Below are 20,100 nucleotides of genomic sequence, written 5' to 3'. Positions count from 1 at the left end.
GCACTTAACAGGGAAGAGAAGGGATCCTACGCATCCCTCATCTTAAGTCTGAGTTTTCCTGGAGGGAATGCGGGAAGGAGCCCTGCCGCCCTTTGTCTTCATTAGCCTGTCCAGAAACGGAAGCCACAGATGGGGGGTGCTGGCATGCGGGCGCCCCCATGGGAAGAAGATGCCTGGTCTGGGATTTAAGCACACAGACCTCCAGAGAAATGAGATCTAACTGATCCTCACCACGATTGCCACATTCCTGCACCGTGGGGTGTGGAGCGTGGCTGAGCAGAGCTGGGAGCTCAGGGGGCAGGTGTTTGCACGTGTGTGTGCACAGGTGTGCACATATGTTCAAGTGTGTATAGGTGACTATTGTGTACAGGTATGCACATATCTGTGAACATGTGTGCATGGGTGTTGTGCTTGATGCATACATATGCATACGTGTGCAATTGTGCATGTATGTGCATGTGAGCATTTGTATGTATACATCCACGTGCCCTAGAGAACTGTGCTGAGAAGGGCCCACACTCCTCTCCCCATTCCTTCAGTCTCCACTTTCATAGTCTTCCTCTCTTCCCTGGCTTTGGGAGACAGGAGGGTTTCTAGAGTTAAGTCACCTGTTCTTTGATCCCATGAAGTGTCTCATTGCCATAAGGAAGCAGGGACAGCAGGGCCAGGCTGGGGCAGGCTTTCACCTAGGGCAGGGGCCAGCGGGCATGGGCCCAGTATTGCACCTGACCCTGGGTCGCCCTTCCCTGGCTGTGGCCTGAGGTCAGAGGGCCAAGGTATGCAGTCAGAAACACCTGGGACTGAGTTCTTAGTGCCTCCTCCCCGGCTGGCTGTGATCTTGAAGGTAAATTGCCACAGCTCTTTGTCTCTGTTGGGGTCCCTCTTTCTCGGTCCTGGAGAAAAGAAGACTGATCCAGAACAGTGGTGGCTGTGACGACTTCAGCAGCCCATATTAAAATGTGTCAGTGACTTTTAACTCCAGCAGGTCTGTCAAGGAGACCCTCAACCCTGCGAGCGTCCTCTAGGAGATCCTCCCCCTCCCCCAAGGCCCCTCCCTGTGTTCCTCCATCACCCTGCCCGTGGGTGATCAGAGAAGGGTCCCCCGTGCCAGGCCCATAGAAGGTGGGAGTAGCGGTTACCATTTCTGCTGGAGAGCAGCTGCAGGAATCTGGGGCAGGCCACCTCCACTGTTCTCCCCGGGGCAGAGGACGGCCAGCAACTCACGTTGTCCCACAGCCCCTGGCAGCCTGCAGAGAAGAGCCGCAGCGTCACGCAGGGAGGGCTGCACCTCTGCTCCCAGCCTCTGTTACCACCCTGTCATCCCCCCACCGCCATCATACACCCCGGCCCGCCGGTCCATCATAAAGTCCCCGTTAGTGATGGTTCCTAACGATCAGCCGCCCATGGCAGCTGAGGCAGCAAATGCACATTTGTACCTTTGGATTTGGCCATGCCCAAGGTATGTGCTCTGTGTTGAAGAAACAGAGCGGAGGAAGCCAAGCGAGAGCTCAGGCATGGCTCTCTGAAGCGGAAGCTGGTGCACCTGTTGGCCTCAGTGGTATTAAACAGCTCAGCGGTGGCAGCTGGGGTGGTGGGGAGGGGGCTCTCTCCTGGCAGCAGTTGAAGCTCCCCTGGAGAGCTTCAAACACTCACCTACCCAGGCCCTGAGTCCAGGGACTCTGGATTGGTCTGGGAGTGCCATGGGGGCAGACATGAGCTCATGTTCAGGCTTTCCCAGCCATGCTCACTTAGTGGAGGGCAAACCCAGCACCCTCAAGCTACACACCTCGTGTGGGAGGCACCACAGGATTTGTTAAACATGGAGTGTTGTGAAGCGCTGGGGCTGGCCTGGGAGTGTGCATTTCTAACAAGGTTCCCGGGTGATGTTGAAGCTGCCAGCATACAGATCCCGTTTCTACCTATGGGAGCTGCTATACCACCACCGCACACGGGCACCACTGTGTCCAGGATGCTGCCTTTAAGCTCACAGTGTTTCCGCTACAAGGTCCCTGCTGGAAGCTACAACCCAAGCTCCACGCAGCGGGGAGCTGAACTCGTCCCTGTGAATGAAGCTATCTGTCCGTAAAGGCACTGACTCTGGGTGTTAATCTCTTCCGTGTGGCTGCTGGGAAGCTCAGAGCCAGATTCCCAAACCCGCCTCTAGTCAGGGAGAGATTTTGCCATGAATCAGAAGGCCTGCTGGGGGTGCTGCCACAGCACAGCGCAAGTTTCCTGGCTTGTCTCAGCCTTTGGCGTTGGTGGCCTTTCATCGTATTTGAGCGACTTTTCAACAGGACTGACAGAGGTGAAGACGTTCTTTTGTGCAAAGGCACGCAAATGCAGAGGAGCGTATTGTCCGGAGGAGACACAGTTGGCTTCCCTCCCCGCCACTTGTATCCAGCCAGCTGTGCACCTGCTGGCCAGTGTGCTTCCCCATGCAGGTACAATACTTCGAGCCGTTCTATAAATTGACCATCTTCCTTGTGCCCTCACCAAGTAAAGAGAATGTTGGGCTGGATATTTTATGCTTTTTTTGTGTTTACTTTTAAAATGGCATTATTTATTTATTTTACTTGAAAGGCAGGAGACACGCACATACACACAGAGAAAGAAAGAGATCTTCCATTCTCTTGCTCACTCCTCAATGCTTACACTAGTCAAGATGGAGCCAGCTGAACCTGGGAGCCCAGAGCTCCACTGGGTCTCCCACAGGGGCAACAGGGACCCAGCAGCCAAATGCCCACATTCATTCATTATTTGGCCATACTTGTGACAACCGCCATCTTTAAGAGCTATGCTTTCTCCTAACCAGCCCCGGCCCTCCCAGAGTTGATCCCTACCACAAAGAACCCAGGCAATCAATTGCCTGCAGTGGCTCCTGGGGACCTATGCAATGGGGGAGGACACCCCCCACTTTCTTTAAAGAGAGTCTATTTTCTGGCCCTAATGAGGCCAGGCTGAAAGCACAAATGTCCCCTTTGTCTCCTCCCATCCAAGTGAAGTTTCCAGGGCCACCTATCCTATTGCCAAGGCCCTGACTGTCAGTGGACATCGGAACTACCCAGGAACATCCTACCCTCGGATCCCATTCAGGCCCTCAAAGGCCAGGCCAGGAATCTGCATCTTAAAAAAAAGAAAGAAATACATATATATTTTTTTTAATTTGAAAAGTGGAGTGATACACACACACTGGGCTTGCATGGTGGGGAGAGGATTCTTCCATCCACTGGTTCACTCCTCAAACAGCCACCGTGGCTGGGCTGGGCCAAGCCGATACCAGGAGTCTGGAACTCCGTCTGGGTCTCCTACAAGGCGCTCAGGCCATCCTCTGCTTTCCCAGGCACATTCGCAGAGAGCAGGATTGGAAGCTGAGCACCAGGACTCTGAAAACGGAGCCTTCCTGCCCCGGAATCTGCATCTTAAGAACATTCTAGAAAGGCTGAGGCCCCTTCAGCCCACAGAGCCCTCCTGTCTACAGACCAGGGTTCCTCTCTGGGCCCTGCATTGCAGGCCCGGCAGAGCCGAAGACCTCAGCACACCCTGTGACCAGTGATCAGACGTTGGGATTAAGGCTGGAGGCCCCAGCTGCCACTGCTCCCAGCACAACCCACTCCGGGCACAGGTTTGCACTGGACTCCCCGCAGGCTTCTCCGATCCAGGCCCCTGCTGACCAGACCTTGGTTTGGTGCCAATGAGGATAAAGGCCTTATTGGGGTGATTTGTGATGGGGAACTCAGCCAACCTGAACTCATGATTGGAGGAGAGGGAGGGGCCGTGGTTTCCTGGGCTGACCCACCTGTGGCTGACACAGGCCCCCCCCAACCCAGCTGGTGCGTGTCCGGAGAGGTGACCAGCAGGCAAGGAAGGCATGGACAGGGCCAGGAGGGATCACACAGAGACCTGGCAGGCGGAGAAGGAAACCCGGGTCTGAGGGCCTGGAGGGCCAGGGTGGGGTCCCAGGAGGCCAAGGCCGCCCTTTGTCCTCTTAGCTCATGATTGTTCATATGCTGAGCCTCCCCTCCCTGAAGTAGCAAGGACTTCTGACCTCACTTGGGGACAAAGGGATTTGGGGCTGGCTGAGGCCGGCTAGGTCACAGGGCATTGGCAAGGGCTCCAGTGCATGTCCAGCCTGCCAGACACAGCCGGAGGATGCCAACATGTCTGAGAGCATTCCTGGGGCTGGGTCAGGTCAGGCAGCATCCACAGGGCACCGGGTCTGGCCCTGGCAGAGGATGGCAGCAGGGGAGTGGTGGAGGAGAGCAAGCTCTCGCCCCGGTAGTGGGGTCCACTGGCTGGAGGTGGAGCCGAGCCTGGGGCAGCTGGAACTCAAGATAGGTGCCAGAGTGAGGTTAAGGTCTCTGTCCCATGCTGGCGAGGAGGAACCCAGAAGAGCTGTGAGCCCACCCAGCTGGGTACGGGTCCCACCCTTGGGGGCCACTGCTGAGCGCTCAGAGGCAGCCTCAGGGTGGCGGGGCAGCGAGGGCTGGGAATCGCTCTGGCAGCCTCGGATTGCCAGGAGTGTACCGTGCATGCCCGGCGTCCACAGCTCAACATCTGTATTCCAATAAATGCACTTTTTGAAAAAAGAGAATATAATTCATTTCAAACAATCAGCACCAGGCCTCTGCCGATGTATAGCTTCTATGCAGGCCAAGGCTGAAGGTTTAACTGTGCTTTGGGAAGGGAGGACCGCGGCCATCCACGCACCTGTGGCCTGTGGTGTGGGGGTGCAGCGTGGGGAGCTGGTCACTCCTAGGGTCTTTTTCTTACCCTTGTACAGTTTTTGTTCCTCCCCTCTTCCCTTGCTCCTTGGGTTACCAGTTGGTTCAAAGTCTCTGAGGGGAAAGGAAAACTTTGTGTCTCCCAGGCCAGTGGGAGCAGAGATAGGTACTGGGGTGTCATCCACATGCTTGGGAGCAAACAGAAAAGGAGCATGATTTCCTGGGAAAGGGATGAATAGGCACATGGAAGGTTCCAGAAACAGACATATGGAAAGTTCCAGAAACAGGCACACAGAATGTTCCAGAAGGAAAACCATGGTGGCCCTGCTGCTCAGCCAGCCCTGGGGGCAGGCCAGAGGATTGGATTGCTCCACTGCAGGGGGGATGCATTAAATAAGCATAGGTTGTGACAGAGGACCAAACCACACACAACCTTGCAGAACCATCACCCCTCTCTACCCCAGCCAAGCACAGATGTGTGCCTCACCGCTTGAGTGCAGCCCAGCTTGGGGCTCATCTCCCAGCACTGCAGAGCCATGCTGTGGTCTCACACACCACAGAACTGGGGGAGCCCCAGAGGACACAGAGGCCAAGGAGTTTGCCATCCCAGACAGAGGAAGACCCAGAAAGTGCAGACTCTTCCACTGGTGCAGGCAGCGAGTGTCTCATTCGTGTTCAAGGACAGCCTGGATCTGGGCCAGGCCCCATGCAGACACTCAGGGTCAGCGCGGTGGCCCAGAAGGGCGGGTCTGGGCAGAGGGTGGGGCCGGGGAAAGGGGAGGGAAGGAGGCCCCATGGTCTGTTGTCAAGTGCACAGAGAACCTTAATATTTATGTGAGGCAGCTGGGTGCTTCCCCACATCCACCCATCTGCCCAGATGTCGGTTTATTTATAAGTGAGCATGGATGGCCTGACAAGACCCCGGGACTATTTCTGGTGTGAGGTGTCAGGCTGCAGGCACAGAGGGCTGAGAGTCAGCCATTCCCACACCCCCACTCACAATCCAAGACCAAGGCTGGATTGGTGGGTGCTGCATGTCTCCAGTGCCCACTGCCCCTGCTGGCCTTTCCCCTGGGCCCCCAAGGCCCTTCTAGTCTCTGGACCTGTCAGCGTTCCCTCTTTCTCCTGTGTAGCCACCTGCTTCCTGGCTGCACCACATCATGCCCTCAGGCCTGCTGGACCCAGGGTCCATCCACACACATACAAGTTTTCCCTGGCTTTGACAATGACCTGACTTTCACTGTGCAGGCCAGGAAAGGCTTTGCTTTCCCCACCGTCCTCCTACCCTGGTCTTGCCACCCTGGATATGTGGGTGTTTGGCTGGAGCACACTCTGACACCAGGGGCCACCTGGGGCTGGAGGCACTGAAGTCCTGGGTGGCCAAGGCCTTACAAATCACACAGCACAGAGAGCAGCTGAAAAGTCCATTGATCTTTGGATCCAAGAAAGAGAAGACAGGTATTGGATAGGAAGAACTGTCTTTGAAGGAGTGAGCTCTCCATTGTAGGAAGCATTCAATACGAGGGCCACTGGATGAGTTAGCACAGAGGCGGCACTGGATGAGAAGGACCATCCAATCCCTGCGTCTGGCACCTGCTTCCCAGCAGCAGGTTGCTTCGCTTATCCACTAGAGGGCGCCGCAGGCAAGCGTCTGAGCACAGAGAGCCTCGTCCTTCCCATCCTAGGGGCCAAGCACACTGAGCCACTCCAGGGGAACCAACCCTTCCTGGCCCACCCAGGAGCCGCCGCTGGCCCGAAGCACTTTGCTGCTTAACACACGAAGGATTACTTGGTATCAACTAGCTCTATCTTTCAGTCTCTCATTTCTTTCTAAATGCAAAAAAAGAAAAAAGAAAAAAGAAAAAACCCTTCTCTGAAGTTCAAGGATATCAGCCATCCCCCACCCAGCCCTGCTGTTTCTTAGCCCTTCGTGCTACCTTAGAAAACGCCAGGGTTTGCAGTTAAAATGTAGGGGCCGAGAGTCCTGCTGTAGTTCTGGGTGATCCGGGGCTTCTTGGAGCCTTTGTTTTCTCATCTGTGCAATAGGCAAAATAATGGCACTCATGGTTCAGTGGTTTCTTTTTTAAGATCTATTTATGTTTATTGGAAAGGCAGATTTACAGAAAGAAGCAAAGAGAAAGATCCTCCATCCACTAGTTCAATTGCTTTAAAAAGCCTTTTTAAAAATAAATAACATTCTCTAGGGACCGGGTGGATGGTGCATCAGGTAAATCCTCCACCCTGTGGCTCTGGCATCCCTATGGATGCAGGTTCATATCCCAGATACTCCATTTCCTATCCAGTTCCCTGCTTATGGCCTGGGAAGGCAGTGGAGCAGGGCCCAAGGCCGTGGGTCCCTGTACTCACGTGGGAGAGCAGGAGGAAGCTCCTGGCCTAGCTCAGGCCACTGCTGTCATATGTGGAATAAAATAGTGCATGGGTGATCTCTCCTTCTCTCTGTAAAAATCTGCCTTTCAAATAAAAACAAACATTTTTTAAAAATTTTAACAATGGTATCCAAATGCTTGCTAACATTGATAAAAAGCACAATGCAAGCTTGGTCTCTGAGTGGTAAGTGGGATGGTCCTCCAGGGTAGCCGGGAAGGGTGTGTGGGGCCACTGGGGATAGTGTGGGGATGGGGACAGGGAGGGGACAGGCTGAGGGATTTTTTTTTAAGATTTATTTTTATTGGAAAGTCAGATACAGAGAGGAGGAGAGACAGAGAGGAAAGATCTTCCGCCCATTAATTCACTCCCCAAGTGGCCATGACGACTGGAGTTGTGCCTATCCGAAGCCAGGAGCCAGGAGCCTCTTTAGGGGTCTCTCACACAGATGCAGGGTCTCAAGGCTTTGAGCCATCCTCAACTGCTTTCCCAAGTCACAGGCAGGGAGCTGGATGGGAAGCGGGGCTGCCAGGATTAGAACCGGTGGCCATATGGGATCCCAGTGCGTGCAAGGAGAGGACTTTAGCTGCTAGGCTACCATGACAGGCTCTGTTTTTTGTTTTGTTTTGTTTTGTTTTTTAAGAACTGATTGCTGCCACACTGGCTGGCTCTCAGAAACGAGCTTTGTGACAAGGTGGCAGACACAGAAGGTCACTGAGCATATGATTCTGTTTTGATGACATGTCCAGATGAGGCAAATTGTGTAGGTGGCTGGATAGAGGCAAGCAGAGTGCTCACTGCCCGATCCCCGGTCTTTATTTTGGAGTGTCAAGGTGGACCAGGACGCCCCCAATACCACACCCCATCCTTAGGAAGGGGAGACTGTTGGGAACAGACAAGATGACAAGGGAACAGCATGCCCAGAGTGGAGACACACAGCCGAGAAAGAGTAGGTCACAGTCCAGGCACTGTCTGATCACCAGGGCACGCAGCATCCTTCTGGAACATTCCTTCCCCTGAGGAGAGCCAGAGAACCCTAAGATGCCAGCCAGTAGGGAGAGGGCGCAAGCTTCCATAAACAAAGCTCTGCCTGTGATCCCAAAACATTTGTACAAAAGGCCAGGAGGATGTAGGCTACAACTCAGAGCAGCCAAATTTTTTATCTGTGGTCAGGGTGCCGCGCTCTGGGACAGCTCTGTGATGAGTGGTGTTTCCTGTGCCCTGCCCACAGTCTGGTGCTCAAACATTAACCCCAACACAGGAAGCAGTGTGTGTGTGTGTGTGTGTGTGTGTGTGTGTGTGTGTGTGTGTAGGGGTGGGGAGTGTTTAACCATTAACCTGTACCCCCAGCAGAGTATCTGCCAGCTGCTGCCACTCCAGCTTGGGCCCAGAGCAGGTACAGTGCTGGCTGACCTCCGTGGGGGATCCTGTCCCTATGAAGGGATACAGGGCTGGCTCCAGGGTGGTACAAAGCCTTGGAGCCTGTCACCCACTAGCACACCTGTCCCTTCCCTGACCCCCCACCTTGGTTCTGCTGCCAGGGCCTCATCAAACATCTCCAAGCATTTGCAAATCCAGGACACCCCCTTACTCTCCAGGAACCTGAGGTCTAGAAGAGCGGGGTACAATCAGTGCCCATCCCCACACCTGATCCCATCCAAAAGTGTGAGACAGAACTCTAATTGGAGTCCCGAAGGAGCCCAGGGTGCACCATGCAGGACTGCGGGCCATAGGACGAAACCCCAAGGAGAAAGGATGGATCAGCCCTCTTCTGCGGTCAGCCAGCTAAGGACTGGGCATGGCCAGCTGGCTGCCCCCCAGTCGAATGATGTAAGCATGCACTTGGCACTGATAGAATGAGTGGATGAGTGTGCGAGTGGGCTGAGAGCCCACAACACACACCCAACAGAGGACCATGGAGTTGGGACGGAGGAGCTCCCTGTCGCACTGAGACTCCCACCTTCACACACGAGGGGTCGTTCCCTGGGACCCACACCAGCATCACAAGGTCCACAGGGGACGACCCCGATGCATGGATGGGCCAGCTGGGGAGCAGAGGAGTGCAGTCTCTTCCCATCACCTCGCCCCACGGGTCAGGCCTGGGAGCCCGCTCTGGTGACAAGCAGGGCCTTGGCTCCTTCCCTGTCCTTGGGGACTCTCTCTCAGGACTCCTAGGCCCTCTTCCCGGGGGACAGGCAGCTGCCTTAGCTGCACCCCAGGCTACCCTTGTCAGCGCCTTGCATTCTGCTGGGCCAGACACGATCTCCAGGGCTGGCTACATGGTGAGGGGTCTGGGGGAGAGTGATGTGTGTCAGGAGCCTCTAAGTGATGCCCCTCCCTGGGGGCAAGTGCCCCGCAGCGCTGGGAGCCGCCAGCAAGGGTAGGAAAGGCACCAGTCCCATCCTGAGGTGAGGGCTGCCTGGGTGCAAGCACACATCTGCAACACACACACACACACACACACACACACACACACACGATGGCCTTCTGCCTCTGGCCGCTAGAGGCCATGAGCTGTTGGAGGTTCTCTCTTAGATCTCAGCCTCCCGGGCTACTCTCTCACCTGGTGCACCCTCAGCCACACCCGTCACCTTCACAGAAGATCAGCCCTGGCCCCAACCCTCCCTCCCTCCATCACCCTTTCAAAGTCTGGGCTCCCCAACCTGTCTCGACCTATTGTTGTGCCCTAACTCAGCTCTCCCCCACAATAGGCTCTCTTCCTCTGATGCACCTGGGGTCATCCTATGCTCTCCCTTTCCTACATGGCCCCTGGAACTCCCAGACATGCTCAGACCTCCACTCAACCATCCCACACTTGGGAAAGCCCCTCCAGTGGAGGCCCAGAGCACATCAAGACCCCCAGTTCTACGCCTGGGGTGGGGGTGGGGCAGCCTAGCATCTTCATGTCTTTGTCGCTTTCCATGAATTTGCAAAGGTTTGATTCACATTTCTCTCTCTGGATGCTTCCTTCCAGTGCCGTGGCTCAGCCACCCACAGCCTTTCCCTTCTTGTCTCTCTCAGAACCCGGTTAGCACAAGGCAGGCAGCTGTACCTGCACTGCAGCCTGGGACTGGGCAGGAAGTGTAGGAAAACAACCCAGGTGGGTCCCAGGGAAGTCGGGCTCCCCCATCTGTCCTCCTTCCTGCCCTCCCCTCTGCAGGTGCAGCAGGGCAGTACCATCCACCCTGAGGCAGAAAGTGACCATGAAGCCAACAGGGACACCTGGTACTCTGTGCCCATCCTGGTGGTGTGCTACAACCTCCTTCCCTGGGACAAAGGCAGCACCCTCAGCCATGCCACACGCTGCCAAGCCCATTCCTAAATATGCATTTGGGGGCAGGGGGTCCTCTTTCTTCCTCACCGCTTGTGTTCTCATCTTTCTCACCTGCTCTGCCAAGTGCTCAGTGCATGGGTTTTTGCATCAAAGCTTATTTCCTGTCAACCCATTAAGCAGATGTGTAAACTGAGGCCCAGGGTTATTTAGTACCTAGTTCCAGATAGCACAGCCTAACTTAAAAGTCTGCCTCCTCCTTCTTCTCCCTCCCTTCCTCCATTCCTCTTTTCTTTCTTCATCTTTTTGTTTGAGCTAAAATAAATAATAATAATAAATAACCATTTACCATTTAAAACGTACCATTGTGGGGCTGGTGTGGTAGCACAGCACATTAAACCACCACCCACATCGCCCAGCATTCCATATGAGTGTTCCACTTCCGATCTAACTCCCTGCTAATGTTCCTGGGCACAGCAGAGGATAACCCTTCCCCCACCCCAAATCTGGGGCCCTGCCACCCAAGTGGGAAATGCAGATGGAGTTCTGGCTCCTGACTTGGACTTGACCCAACCAACAAATGAAAGATCTCTCTATTTGTCTCTCCCTCTCTCTCTCTCTAACTCTGCCTTCCAAATTAATCAAGCTTAAATTGTGGGGCCCGGCGGCATGGCCTAGCGACTGAAGTCCTCGCCTTGAATGCCCCGGGGTCCCATATGGGTGCCTGTTCTAATCCCGGCAGCTCCACTTCCCATCCAGCTCCCTGCTTGTGGCCTGGGAAAGCAGTCGAGGACGGCCCAAAGCTTTGGGACCCTGCACCCACGTGGGAGACCCAGAAGAGGTTCCAGGTTCCCAGCATTGGATCGGCGCGCACCGGCCTGTTGCGGCTCACTTGGGGAGTGAATCATGGGACGGAAGATCTTCCTCTCTCTTTCTCCTCCTCTCTGTATATCTGACTTTGTAATAAAATAAATAATTTTTTTTTTAAAAAAAGCTTAAATTGTGCACTTCAGCAGTGTTTAGTGCATTCATGATACGGCATTGCACAACCCCCACCTTTATCTAGTTCCAAGCTGTTCTCATCACCCCTATAACAGGAATCCTGCATGCATCAAGCATCCACTCCCACCATCCCTCACCACAGCGCCTGGCAAATCCAGTCCAATTGGTGTCCCTATAGATTGGCTTCATCCGTGCATCTCACATAAGCAGAACCACCGAAGTGGCTAACCATGTCCGCTTATTGGACTTAGCACCACATGGTCAGTCTGTCCAGGCTGAATCATCTCTCAGGCCTGTCTTCATTTTGGCTTCTCCATTCACCAGCGATGGGCACGAGGATTGCTTCCTCTTCTTGGCTATAGTGAATAATGCTGTTGGGATGAAAGTCATGTCCAAATGCATCGGGAACTTCTGCAGGGGTGTTTTTTTATCTTGATGTTATACCCCGCTTACTCTCAGATGATTCAGAGCAAAGAACAGAAATTAGGGAAGGCAATAACAATGACATTTAAATAACACATCAGGGAACTTGCCCTGGCATAGCGAGGAAAGCCACGGCTTTGTGGCACTAACATTCCATAAGACTGCTGACTTAAGTCCTGGCTGCTCCACTTCTGATCCAGCTCTCTGCTAACGTACTCAGGAAAGCAGCGGAGGGTGGTTCGAGTCCTTGGATTCCTGCACCCATGTGGAATACTCGGATGAATCTCCTGGCTTCAAATCAGCTCCACTCCAGCCATTGGGCCATTTGGGGAGTGAGCCAGATGATGGGAGATCTCTCCCCTCTGACTTCTCTCTGTAACTCTTACCTCAAATAAACAATCTTTTAAAAATAAGTAAGTGGCCTGGCATGGTGGCCTAGAGGTTAAAGTCCTCACCTTGCACATGCCAGGACCCCACATGGTTCTAATCTTGGCAGTCCTGCTTCCCATCCAGCTCCCTGCCTGTGACCTGGGAAAGCAGTTGAGGATGGCCCAAAGCCATGGGACCCTGCACCTGCAAGGGAGACGCTGAGGAAGCTCCTGGCTTCTGGTTCTGGATCGGCTCAGCTTTGGCCATTGTGGCCGCTTAGGGAGTGAATCAGTAGACACAAGATCTTTCCTCTGTGTCTCTTCTCTTCTCCGTATATCTGACTTTTCAATAAAAAGTAAATAAATTTTTTGAAAAAGTAGATGAGTAAATACTAAATCAGTAATATTTAGGGGTGATTGGTTATGATCTACAACGGAATAAATAATATTTACAAAGCAGCTGCACTTTCATTTTTCATCTTTACAATATAGAAGCAGACGTGGTCACCTCTAGGCTGTATGTCAGAGGCTGGTGTTATTCTGACCCCCACCCGGCCTGGTCTCCCGCCTCACACAGTGGAGACAAGAGAAGGGATGGGTGACATGTGACCTGCAAAGTCACTGCCGACAAACCAATGTCAGATCGAAATCCACACACAGAATCTGGGGGCGGGGAATCGCTGGCCGCATCCTCAGCCCAGAGGAAAGGAGAGTAGTCACAGTCTGGACATGTTGACTTCTCTCCACACCAATCCAAGCTCAATGACTGAACACAGTAAACTCAGCCCTCCTCTCCCATCCCACACAGAGTCCACGCTCCACCCAACCCAGGGAACCTGGAAGTGTCTCACACGCACAGGTGCACAAAGCACCCGGCAAGCCTCGTACCTGGCACCGGTGGCTCCTCATCCAGGGCTCCTGGCTGCTCTCTGGAGAGCTCCCCCAGACACTGGTCTCTCTCCTCCTGCAGCACCCACAGCACGTCACACAGTCGGGGCGGGGTGGCCACCTGCAGGTGCAGAACGAGGATGTCCATCAGTGTCGCTCCCTTGTCCCACGCAAGACCTGGATTTCCAGGAGAGGAGACACAGCAGCGAGAGAGGCAGAGCCCTGCCCCTGGGAGATGCCTGAACAGAGCTGGCTCCCTCAGTGTGGCTCTGGTCACTCCATCTGCGTGGCTAATCATAGTTTTGATTCATGCCAGTGCTTCGACACTTTACCGTCTCCTTGTCCCTCAGTGGACACCATGAATACAAATCCGGTAAACACAGCTACAGGATGAGGCATGACCAGAGCATGGGCCTGGCTTCTTCTCTGTCCCTGAGTAGACACCTGTTATCCCACTGCTGCCTGAGACCTGGTTAATAAACTGAATGAATGAAAGAATGAATGAACAAACAGATGAATGGATGAGTGAGTTGACCTGCTATGATCCTTACAGAACCCAGGAGATGAGATGCAAGCAGTAGAGTCCTTTGTCAAGCGTTCATATACTCAGCTCTCCAAATAATATCCTGGAGAGAGGCAGACCAGGAGGCTGAGGCCCATGGGTCAGTGACTGGCATCTTGCAGCCAGGGCTCTGGGTGTCAGAAATCAGCCTTGCAAGAGGTCAAGTCCAGGTGTTAGTCTCTCCTTGTCAACCCACATGAAGGCATCACAGATAGAGCTTCCTACCCAATAAGAGCAGGGACAAACCTCCCTTGGGGGACAAAGTGGCCTGAATAAAGAAAGCCCCCAGGGCCTGATGTGTGGCACAGCACGTTAGGCCCTCGCCTTCCATGGTATCCCACATGAGTGCCAGTTCTGGATGCTCCTTTTCTGCTCTGCACACCACTCTTCGGTGGTAAACAGTGCTGGGCTGGTGAGGTCTTTTAAGCAATTCAAAGACTTCTCTCTACAGAGCATCACAGACATGTCAATTGTCCTCTGCTCCTGAGATCCAGCCCATGCAGGGGGAGCTTTCTTAGAGTCAGCAGCAGCTGTAGATCTAACGGGAAACCCAAGAAACAGAATAAACACACTTCTGCTTCCAGGACAGCAGGTAACATAGACTTATCCTGACACTTGCAGGAAGTACAAATAAAACCCAGGAGAAATTCCATATCATAGATAACACTAGCTGCTACAAATAATAGAGCTTCTAGTTATATATAAAAGATTCTGAGGGCCAATACATTAGTTCAACTGGCTAATCCTCTAACCCCAAGCTCCAGGATCCCATATGGGCACCAATTCATGTTCCAGCTGCTCCATTTCCATCCAGCTCACTGTTTATGACCTGGGAAAGCAGACAAGGATGGCCCAAAGCCTTGGGACCCTGCACCTGCGTGGGAGACCTGTAGGAAGCTCCTGGCTCCTGGCTTCAGATCAGCTCAGCTCTAGCTATTGCAGCTAATTGTGGAGTGAACCAGTGGATGGAATATCTTTCTGCCTTTCCTTCTCCCTGTAAGTCTGTACTTGCAAAAAAAAAAAATTGATAATAAATGTTTAAAAAAAAAAAAAAAGACTGTGGGAGATGGAGAGAGAACAAGGGATTCCATGGCTTGAAGATGGACACAGGACTGAGTTCTGCTTCGTTCATCACTGCAATCAGGGCTGAAGAAGTCAGCTAGGAGACACCCCCAACTCCAGACAAAAAGAGTAAAAAAACAAAGCACAACAAAAGTCTACTGTCTCTAGCTAATATCCAGGGAAGCCAAATTATTAGATAACATTCCCTCTGCCCTGGCCAAACCCACCAAAGAAACCTCTAAGGCCCCCACTCACATCTCCCCAGAGGCCCTCCCCCTTGTCCATCCTGTAACAAGTGAGCCTTGCTGGGTGAGGATGGAAAGGTAATGTGTGTATGTGTACGTATATGTGTATGTGTACATGTACATGTATGTGTATGTGTGTGTGTGTGTGTCAGGGTCTGCCATCACTGGCCAACGTGGTCACAGAGAGGCTGAGTGAAGAGCTGGGGCTTTCATCCCAGCCACAATGTCAGAGGAGCTGAGACCTCCACTCAACCAGAAATGGTATGGGGTCACCTCCTGCTCTCCATAGATACTGTCAGAGGAGGTCTGGGAGTCACTTCCCACAACCGCACCCAGATAAACCAGGGACGCTCTCAGAGAGATAATGTGGGAGCTGATAGTCCCACCCTTCCAGGAGCCTCCTCTCTTCTTGGAAGGTGTCTAATGAGGCACAGGGACAAAACTGGACTCCTATCTGCAACTGGCAGTTAGTTAACTAAAAGGAGAGGCTTGTACTATTGTCTGGAAATGCTCAACTTTGAATCACAGATCACTAGTACTAGCAAGAACCAGTGCTATTGCAAACTGACACCAGTAGACAGCAATGCAGATGAAAGAGCTGCTAGAAGGCTCTGATGAAGATTTGAAAGCAATTATCATAAAATGCTTCAATCAAGGGCTGGCATGGCCCAGCTGGCTGATTTTCCACTGGCACCTGCTCCTGGCTCTTGGCTTCAGATCTACTCAGTTCCAGTCATTGCAGCCATTTGGAGAGTGAACCAGTAGATGGAAGATTTTTTTCCTCTGTCTCTCCTTCTTTCTGTAAATCTGCTTTTTCAATTAAAAATTTTTTTTAAATGTTTCAATCAGCACCATGAACATATTTAAAGGCAAAGATATAAACCTCCTTTAAAAAAGTGATCAAGTGGAAATTTTGGAATTAAAAAATACAGTAAATGAAATTGAAATGCAGTGGATGGACTCGACAGCAGAAGAGTGGTGGTGTAAAGAATCCACGAGGTAGGGGCCCGGCGGCATGGCCTAGCAGCTAGAGTCCTCGCCTTGAATGCCCCGGGATCCCATATGGGCACCGGTTCTAATCCCGGCAGCTCCACTTCCCATCCAGCTCCCTGCTTGTGGCCTGGGAAAGCAGTCGAGGACGGCCCAATGCATTGGGACACTGCACCCACGTGGGAGACCCGGAAGAGGTTCCAGGTTCCCGGCATCAGATCGGCGCGCACTGGCCCGTTGCGGCTCACTTGGGGAGTGAATCATGGGATGGAAAATCTTCCTCTCTGTCTCTCCTCCTCTCTGTATATCTGACTTTGTAATAAAATAAATAAATCTTTTAAAAAAAAAAGAATCCAGGAGGTAGAAGGCAAAACAAGAGAAATTACTCAGTGTGAACAACAGGAAGAAAAATATGAACTGAACATGAAAGTGAACGGACCTTCAGTCCCAAGCCCTGGAGCCAAGTGGGGAGTGAAGCAGTAGACAGAAGATCACTCTGTCTAACTCTGCCTTTGAGATAAACAAGTAATTTTTAAAGGAATTTTTTAAACATAAAGGGAAAAGTTTTTTTTTTTAAATAGAAGAAAATCTGAAACTTGAGAAAGAAGTGTAATGTGGGTAAATGCAACAAGCATTCCTCCTCCTCCTCCTCCTCCTCATGACGCTAATGATGGAAGCGAAAGCCACACCATCTGCTGTGGGTCTGGACACAGCAGGGGGTATTGAAGACAAGCATCTTATAAATGGAGAGTGGTAAGAGAACATAATGTGCAAGAGATTGCGCCTTTCACTTGAACAGGTGAAACAGTACACTAATAGTCTGTGGAAAGTACTCATGTGTAATGTAATAGCAAGGACAGCCGCTAAAAATGGCTGTTAAAGGACATGGGCACGTGTTTAAAAACACAGATAAATAAACCAAAATACAGTTTTTAGAATTGTTCAAATAACCCACAGGAAGACCAGGAAAAGTAAATGGTAGCAACAACAATGAAAAGAAAAAGAGAGAAGTTGAGGGACCAGTTTGCGATGTAGTGGGTAAAGTCACCTCCTTATGTTGGCCTCCCTCATGAGCATCAGCGCCATGAGCCAGGTGCTCCACTTCGGATCCAGCTCCCTGCTAATGGCTTGGGAAAGCAGTGGAAGACAGCCCAAGTGCTTGGGCCCCCGTGCCTACATGGGGAACCTGTACAAAGCTCTTGGCTCCTGGCTTCCGCCTGGGTCAGACCTGACTGTTGCGGCCATTTGGGAAGTGAGCCAGCAAATGGAAGACCTCTTTCCATGTCCCCCTCTCTCTTTGTAACTCTGCTTTCCAAATCAATAAAACAAATACTTTAACAAAAGAAAAGTTGCAAAGAATTTAGATGACAAGCATAAAATTAGAGGAAGACCTAAGTGTTAACAAAAATAAAATTAAATATAAATGTTGTAAGCACACCAATTTAAAAAAAAAGATTGGCAAATTCAATTTGAAAGCGAAATTAAACCATATGTTATCTACAAGAAATTCTAAATATGATATGTTGAAAGAATGGGAAAAGATATACCATACAAACATTAAAGCATCCAGAAAAGGCTATAGAAATAATAAATAAATAAATACAGCATAGCACAAAAACAATGATCAGCAACAAAGAGGGACAGTACAGTAAAAAGACAAGCTGACAGATGCACACTGCAATGTTAAGTGTATATAGCGTGACCACATAGCTGACAAATGTGAAACAAAGACTGATAGAACTGAAAGGAAAAACACAGAGAAATCTACTGTTTTAAACTTGACATGTTAACTAGACAGTCAGCAAAGACACAGAACAATGCCATCCATCAACACAACCTGGTTCACATTTACAGAACACGTCAGCCAACAACAGAATTGACAATGTCATCAGCTTGGTATGGAGGATTTGCCAGAAGACCATGTTCTGGGCCTAAGGAAAAACTGTTACATTGAAAAGGGCTAAGACACACAGACTGTGTCTTGCACCCCAGTGAATCACACTGGAAACCAGTGATGCGGAGAATCTGCAGACACAGAAAGAACAGACTTCTAAACAGCCTGTGAACTCAGTTTGGAGCATCAACCAACAGGACACCAAAGTTCTGCTTTTTTAATATTTAGATCTCAAAATTATTCATATGTCTGTTGTCTTTTACAGGGACTATAAGTTAACATTCCTTTTTCCTGCTGATGGCAAGATGCACAGGCCCTTCATTCATTGTACATCCCAGTGGCACCTCAGGATTCTACGTGGAGGGGCTGGTGCTGTGGCGTAGCTGGTCAGTCCTGGTTAATGCACCTGGGAAAGCAGTCTGGGATGGATCAACTGCTTGGGTCCCTGCACCCAGAAATGGTTTCAGGTTCCTGGTTTCAGCCTGGCCCAAACTCTACTGTCGCAGCCATTTGGGAAGTGAACTAGCAGACAGAAGATTCTCTCGTTTGCTTCCCTCCAAACACCCACAATAGCCAGGGCCCAGCCAGGCAGCCAGAATTACATGTGGGTCTCCCATGTGGTTGACAAGAAGGCTATCACCACATAAGGCCTTGAGACCTTGGCCCTCCCCAACCTTGAGTCATAACAACCCTCTTTTCTCTATACATACCTGCTTCAGGTGTTTCATTATGGAAAGAAAAGGCTAGCAGATACAGGACACAAAACTGCATTTACATGAGACGTTAAGTCTAAAATTCTAATGTGTGACCTGAGGTTAATAACACTGTGTACTTGTTGGAAGCTTGCTAAAGGAATAGATCTCAGATGTGTTCGTCACAAGAAAGAAATAGTAACTATAAGAGGAGGTGAATATATTCATTTGCTTAACTGTAGTAAGCATTTCTATATATGAATGAACCACCATGTTTTTCAATTTAAATATATACAAATTTAAAATGTTTGATTATTTATTTGAAAGGCAGAGTTCCCAGAGAAAAGAAGTATAGAAAAAGAGAGAGATTTTCTATTTGCTGTTTCATGCCCCCCCCCCCCGCCCCCACAAAGGGCTGCAACAACCAGGACTGGGCCAGGCAGAAGCCTGGAGCCAGGAGTTCAAGGGCCCTGGCATGTGGGCCAGCTTCTTTTCTCCAAGTGCATCAACAAGAAGCTGGATCAGAAGTAGAGTAGCCAGGACAAAAACCAAATGCCGATCAGGAATGCCAGCATTACAGGTGACAGCTTAAAAGCTGTTCCCTAGGGAGAAAAGAGGATTGCGGGGACTGGGAGGAGAGAGGGAGGAAGCCTTATACTTGCAAACTTGTAAAATGGAAAAATAAGAATGAGAAAAAAATCTAGTCCCTGAAAGATAATTTATTTATAAGAGCATCATAAAAAGAAGAGAAAGTGAGAATGAGAGACAGAGAGAGAGAGAAAAAATCTTCTATCATTGCTTTAGTCTCCAAATGGCTGCAAAATCAGGGCTGGGCCAGACCAAAGCCAGAAGCCAAGAGCTTCACCCTGATGCAGGATCTCAAGCATCTGAGCCATTTTCTGCTTTCCTAGGCACATTACTAGGGAACTAGATGAGAAGTGGAACAACCAGGATAAGAACCAATGCTTCTATGGGATGCTGACATACAGGTGGTGGCTTAATATACTATTGCACAAAACTGGACCCTACATATATACACATTTAAAAGATTATTTATTTATCTGAAAATCAGAATCCCAAAGAGATAAGGATAGTCACATACACAGAGGCCTTCTGTTTTCTCATTCCATCAGGGTCTCCCACCTGGGTGGCCATTGTCTGAGGCTTCCCACATGCACAAGCAGGGGGTTCAACTGGATGTGGAGCCACCAGGCTTTGAACGCACACTGATATGATTCACAGGTGCTACATGCAGCAGCTCAACCCACTGTGCCACAAGGCCCACTCTACATGGCTTTTTACACCTTTACAACAAAATGCTGTAGAAGTGTCTGGTGGTTATGACAAAAATGCAGGTCATTGGTGAGACTGCTCATAGAGAAATGGATAAAGTGCAGACTTGGAAGATACTGCCCACCAGGGGGTAGACCTGGGTTGGTGGCTAGAATGGTCAGGATGCAGAAGGCCAGAGGCTGGGTTAGACTTCAGCAAGCTAGCCAGCTAATGGGGAAAGGCCGGTAGAGGGGAGGAGTGAAGAGCAAGTGAGGTGGCTGGGATGGTATCACCTGCAGAGGAAGCTCCGGAAGATGCAGGTGGG

The 20,100-nt window shown here is 51.0% G+C and overlaps 1 protein-coding gene across 1 annotated transcript in view; it reads right to left on the bottom strand.

Annotated features, from left to right (window-relative positions):
• SCTR (secretin receptor) overlaps positions 1–20,100 on the bottom strand; it is a 53,311-nt gene that overhangs the window by 29,499 nt on the left and 3,712 nt on the right. Inside the window, exons 2-3 of the mRNA XM_004589385.3 lie at positions 13,059–13,179; positions 1,140–1,247 (exon numbers count right to left, since the gene is read on the bottom strand). Coding sequence (XP_004589442.3) covers positions 1,140–1,247; positions 13,059–13,179 — 229 coding nt within the window. The remainder of the gene's footprint in view (positions 1–1,139; positions 1,248–13,058; positions 13,180–20,100) is intronic.

The sequence above is a fragment of the Ochotona princeps genome, chromosome 5 (assembly GCF_030435755.1).
Source record: "Ochotona princeps isolate mOchPri1 chromosome 5, mOchPri1.hap1, whole genome shotgun sequence".
In the NCBI taxonomy this organism is placed as follows: Eukaryota; Metazoa; Chordata; class Mammalia; order Lagomorpha; family Ochotonidae; genus Ochotona; species Ochotona princeps.
Note: the sequence above shows the minus strand (reverse complement) of the source record. Positions and strands in the feature narration are given on the sequence as shown.